The 6,614-nt window shown below is 41.4% G+C and overlaps 1 protein-coding gene across 3 annotated transcripts in view; it reads left to right on the forward strand.

The window, feature by feature from the left end:
- Positions 1-6,614, forward strand: part of DOCK9 (dedicator of cytokinesis 9) — a 407,183-nt gene that overhangs the window by 271,106 nt on the left and 129,463 nt on the right. For all 3 annotated transcript variants that reach the window (XM_006879560.1, XM_006879558.1, XM_006879559.1), the window contains exons 10-13: positions 580-654; positions 1,846-1,986; positions 3,131-3,334; positions 3,685-3,807. In XM_006879560.1, coding sequence (XP_006879622.1) covers positions 580-654; positions 1,846-1,986; positions 3,131-3,334; positions 3,685-3,807 — 543 coding nt within the window. The remainder of the gene's footprint in view (positions 1-579; positions 655-1,845; positions 1,987-3,130; positions 3,335-3,684; positions 3,808-6,614) is intronic.

Below are 6,614 nucleotides of genomic sequence, written 5' to 3' on the forward strand. Positions count from 1 at the left end.
TAACCATTAGTTACAGTGTTGTCCCTGCCCTTTGGCCCAGTGTCTTGACCCACTTATTTCCTAGCTCCACCCTCCACCAGGATACCCCTTCAACTTCTATGGAATCCCTTCAGCATTTATCTTCCATTGTCCAGTCCTTGATAGACATCTTGTATTTGAAGCTTTGTTGGCTTCTGTGATTCTAAACACGTCAACTGCTGACAATTTCTTATGCTGTGACCAGTGTCTCCTAAGTTTAGTGGTAATGTCTCGGAAGGGAGGGTGATGTGTCCTGTAACACTTAATATTGTGTGATGTTTGTTTGTTGATTGCCTTTGAGTTGAGCACTACTCCATGAGCCTATGAACAAAAGGCCTGAAGCTTTTCTTATCGACATTTATAAAAGTTCGTAGAGTTTCCAGAGGCGTGTTGTTTAGGAAGTGGATGCCACTGCTGACAGTATTTGCTTTCTCATTGATATTCATTTGCCTTTTAAGAGACAAATTTGCTTGAACCCGACTCTGCAGGTCAGGGCATGTCTTTAGATACATTTGTACAAAAATTAGTTTTTAATTGTAATTTTCATTATCTTATTACCAGAGTACCAGAGAAGCCGAAATCAAATTGAAAAGTGAAAGCAGAGTTAAACTTTTTTACTTGGACCCAGATGCCCAGGTGAGAAGTATGTTAAAGTTCTAACTAAATGTGAGAAAGAAAATGTTTGGTTGATTATTTGGATATTTACTGGCATGTTTATTTTGCTTAATAACCAATATAACAACAATTTGGGAAATAAATAGCAATCTATAATCTCATCACAATAACACTACAACTACTTTTTTGGAAGACACATCCAAAGTTGGTCTCAATCTTCTACAAAGAACATGTAATATACCCCATCAATAACCATCACTATATATATGCCAAGTAGACTATGATACTATCTGACTAGTCAAGACTCTGTCCCAAGTACAAGCCTTCCCAAGCTTGAGTCCACATCTCTGACCCAGGAAAACTTAAAACTCCTGTGTAACAAGGCTTTTCAGGGCTGCCCAGAAGTGCACAGGCTACTTGGAGAAGACGTAGGTTCATGCATATTGTCTCTCCATTCTTTTGTTGTCTTTTTAAAAAACTTTTTTTGTGCCTTTTAAAAATTACTTTTGTGTGTTGAGTGAAAGTGTAGAAAGAAAATTGGTTCTCCAAGAAATTGTAACAGATTTTGGTTTATGGCGTTAATAATGACATTGTCACCTTTAATGGCACTCCTCCCACTTCATCCTGGTGACTCTGGTTTCCACTCATCCTTCTTTCCTGTCCCTTCCTGCCTTCTGAGCTTTCTCACTAGACAAATACTTCCCTTTTGAGCTTGTACAACTGATCCGTCTGAGGAGAGAGTAACTTCCTAGTATTAGCTTTATGTCTGTTATTTCACCAAAGGTTGAGCCACAGGACTGAGTTTTGTTTTAGACACAAAGGTCATATTTTTAGGGGTTCTGCTAGTCTCTATTAAAACAGGAAGCCGGTTACTTTTATGATTTTGAGTTTTGTTCTACTTTTCTCTCTGTGTTGTAATCTTTATAGACCTCCTGTTCTTCATTTATCTTAAATAAATTATCTCTTTGTCTATACACTTTATAACCATAATGTAATCATCCACCACGTAGCTAGACCTTAATTTACTTGACCATTATTCTAAAACCAGAGAAATTAAAGATAACTAATTTTAAAAATTAGGGTTAACACTATTGCAAATAAATGAGTCCATGTTGCTTTTTCATATTTTCTGCTGTTTTCTTTAGTATATATTTGTGGTGAGATTGTTTAAATGGGAGCATAACGTGTATATGTTTGCATTTTCTTTTAAAGAAGCTTGACTATTCTTCAGCTGAGCCAGATGTGAAGCCATTTGAGGAGAAGTTTGGGAAACGAATTCTTGTCAAGTGCAATGATTTATCTTTCAATTTGCAATGCTGTGTTGCTGAAAATGAGGAAGGACCCACTACCAATGTAATTACACATTTACAAACTAAGATTTTATTTTTTAATGTCCAGAGGTTGTGAGATGTGCCAGTTGCAGTCATGGAATGCTAATTTTTAAGTATCAGAGAGGGGCAAGAGTTCAATCCTACAGGCTTTCTTCCATTTGTTGTGCTTTGCTTTATACATATGACATTTTTTTTAAAAAAAAACCCTAAATATGACAACTCTGTTTTGAGTAAGTCTATTTCCAGCAATGTGTGCTCATTTGTATCTGTGTCACAGTTTGATAATTCCCACTGTGTTTAAGATTTTTTTCATAATGCTTGATAGACTTGATAGCTTTTTTTTATACAGTGGTAAACAAAATACTTATGTCATTTGCTCTGTTGCAATACTTGTTTTATGATGGTAGTCTGGAATGAACTCGCCATAAATCTAAGATAAGCCTGTTTGGGGAGCATCTCTTAGTCTGCATTGACAGGATAATTTTGAGAAGGGACAGAATGGTAGGTTTATGCTCAGTGTTCCAGGAGACAGCCTTTATCTTGGGTATTAAGGAGCCTAACTGTTTTCTACAGAGGATTGACTAAGCAGTAAATCATGTAAACAGTGGTTATTATTGTTGTTGTTGTTGTTATGTGCCGTCGAGTCACTTAAGACTCATAGCAACCCTGTGTACAACAGCCCTAAACCCTTGTCAATTTTACTGTCTCTGACACACCTATCCCCATTATTCCAGTGATGGAATCAGTCCATCTCATTGAGGGTCTTCCTCTCTTGCACCATCCCTCTACCCTCCCGAGCATGATGTCCCTCTTCAAGGACTGGTCCCTCCTTGCAACATGTCCAAAGTATGTCAGATGAAGCTTCAGAATCCTTGCCTCCAAGGAACAGCCTGGCTTCATCCTCTCTGGGAAGAACCTGTTTATTCCCCTAGCAGTCCATGGTATATTCAGTACTCTTCTCCAGCACCAAAGCTCAAAGGCATCAGTAGTATCTTTTTTTTCCTTCCTTGAATTTTTATAATGTGATGCTCTTGCGTGGTAAGGGCTGAGCCTTTAACACGTAGCAAGAGTCATAAATAGTTCCTGCTCCTTTGAGAGCAGCATTCTTTTCTTGCTGACAGTTTGAGCATTACGAATGATGACCTGGATTATTTTGTTTCGTTCAGGTAGAGCCTTTCTTTGTGACTCTGTCCCTGTTTGACATAAAGTACAACCAGAAGATTTCTGCTGATTTCCACGTGGACCTGAACCATTACTCAGTGAGGCAGATGCTGAGCTCCGCGCCCACGGGCCTGATGAACGGCAGCGGGCAGAGCTCCCCTGTGCTTCTGGAAGTCCTGCACGAGGCCGCCATGCAGTATCCAAAGCAGGTAGAGGGGCACGAACCCAAGGGCCTTGCTGCTGAGGGTCTTCTAGCCCAGGCTGTGTGTAAACACTAAAAATATCAAAATGAGCTTTTGTGGTGCACTCTTGGGTTAAGACAATAATAAGAGTCTAAACAAGATGAGAAATCATCTTAATTTTTTTTTTATTTCTACATTTTTTTCTACTTGGTTAGCTTCCCAAGTGGACAGATTTCCCTGAGCTGGCCATTTAACCAGTGTACACCATCTGTTTCTTGGTGACCATTCTGGTCCACTGTTTGAAATGACTGTGGTCATGGGTTTGCTTGATTGTGGCTGTGAGTTCTGCCTGCTGAAGCAAATGGTCTGTCCTCCAGGGAATCTTTTCGGTCACGTGTCCTCATCCGGATATATTTCTCGTGGCCAGAATTGAGAAGGTCCTCCAGGGAAGCATCACACACTGTGCTGAGCCGTATATGAAAAGTTCCGATTCTTCTAAGGTAGGCCTGGTTTCTGTGTAGATTTGCTTGCTGTGTGTGGTGGTAGCTGCTGTCTCATTAGCCCTGCCTCATAGCAGTCCCAGGCACAAACTGGAACACATGCTGCCTGGTCTTTGACATCCCTATTCTACCGTCCACACAGGTGTGGTCAGTTGGGGTTAGCTGTTGGGTGGTTGTTTCCAGGTCTCATTCAATTGACCTGACTGACGGTCACCCTGTGGAGAACAGAACAAAATGTTCAGGCCCATGCTGTACCCTGACTGCAGATCAGCCATTGCTCTGTGGTGATCCGTGGGGTTTTCGTTGACTATTTTGTGCATGTGGGGCCCTTTCTTCCTCACCTGCCGTAGTCTGGAGCTCTGCTTAGACTTGTTTAGTATCATAGTGGCACACAGGCAGCCACAGAGCTCAGGTTGTTTCTGGGAATAAGGGGCATTTACAGATGAGAGGTCTACCATTAAAAAACCAGTGTGTCACAGAAGCAATAACTTTGCAAATTATTACCTAACTTGGGCAGGACTGGAGAGCATTATGCTGCGTGAACTAACTCAGTCCCGTAAGGATAAATATTGTATAAAACCTTTATTGTAGAATGAGTATAAGGATCCAGAAGGGGTGGGAGAGGCTGGAAGCAGAGGGATGTGGATGTGCAAGGAGGAATGGGGATTAATCATTGGGTTGTATAGTTTGATGGGAAAGAGAGTGAGGGAAATGGAAAGAATCTGTTCAAATTTGTATTTGAATTTTGGAAATAGTAGAAAAAATTTTAAAAACTCAACAAAACTCTAGTGTGTTATGCTTTAGCCTTTATACTTAATGCTTTAGCCTTTATGCTTGATGATGACTAAAAGCAATCTGAAAGCAGCAGTATTACCATTGCATTGTGCCAAAATACTAATGCTTAGAGAAAATGAATGTAGCTGGATTTATATTCTTCTCTATTTAGAATATAAGCAGGAGTGGCCTCCACTTCCCATAAATAGCGTGCTTGCGGAAACCCTATGAACCTGGATAAAGGACAAAAGTCACGCACGCAAGTGTCAAGGACTGTCATTCATAGGACCCCTATGAGTGGCTTATGACTCAACGGCACTTAACACACAACATTTAGAGTAAATGTATATACACAGTGTGGGGAGTTCTGAGGGTATGGTTTGTGAGAAGTACTCACATATTTAACTTTGAGTGTCTGACTTTCAATGACAAGCAATCCAGTGTGTGAATAAAATCTTCACTTAAGTAGTTCGTCTTGATCACTTAAAATAATTTGCAAAGGAATTCTCTGCTTAACAGTAGACCTTCAGTCGTTAAAAGATGAATCCATTATATTCAAATAAAATTTATTTATAGGCTGTGTCTCTGGACTCTGGAGTTTGATGTTGGCCTGTTTATACTTACATCCTTCCCCTTGCTGTAGTTGACGAGAGGGGAGGCGCACGCCATTTCTCTGGGGAACTCTGGTGTCATGATCCATAGGGTGTTGCATTGCTGAGCCAGAGGACTCACTTCTTCGGGGGTTCACGTCCACCAGTGGTTCCATGGGAGGAAGATGAGCAGGCTCCTCTCATGCAGTTTATAGCTTCCAAAGTGCAGTGGTGGGTCAGTTCTGAGTTAGGTCCAACTCAACAGTAATGAACAAGTGGGGCTGATATATGAGTTTTATCCCATGATATCCATCATATTAAGTTTCTACTGAGTTAAATATTTCTCTTTTAAATGTAGGAGGCATGGTTTTCCAAAGGTATCATAATGGTGATAAAAGGATAAATACTTCACTCATCACGAATGTTCTTTACATGCTGTACTAGAAAGAAGAAAGGATGGGTCTTCATTGCGTTCTGCAACATCTAGTAAACGTCTTTGTAAACACTCAAGAAACCTCTTATTACTTTTAAATTTGGGATGGCTCCTAGCTTACACTCTGAGGACTGATTTTCAGAGGCTGTCTGACATCCTGGTGGAGATTGTCCATCTTTGTCCCATGGAGCAGCTACTGGATTTGAACCGTGAGAGCGATGCCACCTTTCGGTGAGCGGCACAGCTCCCTCCTCACTAGGCCAGGTTTTTGTTCTTGTTGTTGGTGGTGATGGTAGTGGTGTTGTTTTGTGCCGGTAAGTCAAGCATGACTCATAGTTATGAACCGTTGTTGTTGTTATGTGCCATCAAGTCGTTTGCTACTCATAGCTCTTCATGTACAACAGCCCTAAACGCCGTTCTATCCTGTGCCAACCTCGCTGTCTCAAACACATTCGTTCCCACCACTCCACTCACAGAATCGATCCATCTCATCGAGGGTCTTCCTCTCCTGCATCATCCCTCTACTCTCCCAAACATGATGTCCCTCTCCAAGGACCAGTCCCTTCTTGCAACATGCCCAAAGTATGTCAGACGAAGCTTCAGAACCATTGACTCCAGGGAACATTCTGGCTTCACCCTCCCCAGGATAAACCTGTTTGTTGTCCTAGCAGTCCATGGTATATTCAACACTCTTCTCGAGCACCACAACTCAAAGGGGTCAGTTCTCTTTCTATCATCCCTATTCACTGTCCAACTCTCCAATGCATAGCACTTAATTGCAAAGACTGTAGCCTGGATCAGGCGCACCATAGTCTCCAGCCTGACGTTGTTGCACTTCAGTACTCTTGAGAGGTCCCTCACAGCTGACAATGCAATTCATCTCCTGATTTCCTGGCTGCTGTTACCAAGAGTGTTGACTGTGGAGCCAAGCAAACTAAAACTGTTTACTATCTCAATCTCTTCACCATCTATACTGATGCTGCCAATTGGCCCAGTGGTGAGAATCTTTG

Source organism: Elephantulus edwardii, unplaced genomic scaffold (assembly GCF_000299155.1).
Source record: "Elephantulus edwardii isolate Elephantulus edwardi_28Jun2011 unplaced genomic scaffold, EleEdw1.0 scaffold00004, whole genome shotgun sequence".
Taxonomy (NCBI): Eukaryota; Metazoa; Chordata; class Mammalia; order Macroscelidea; family Macroscelididae; genus Elephantulus; species Elephantulus edwardii.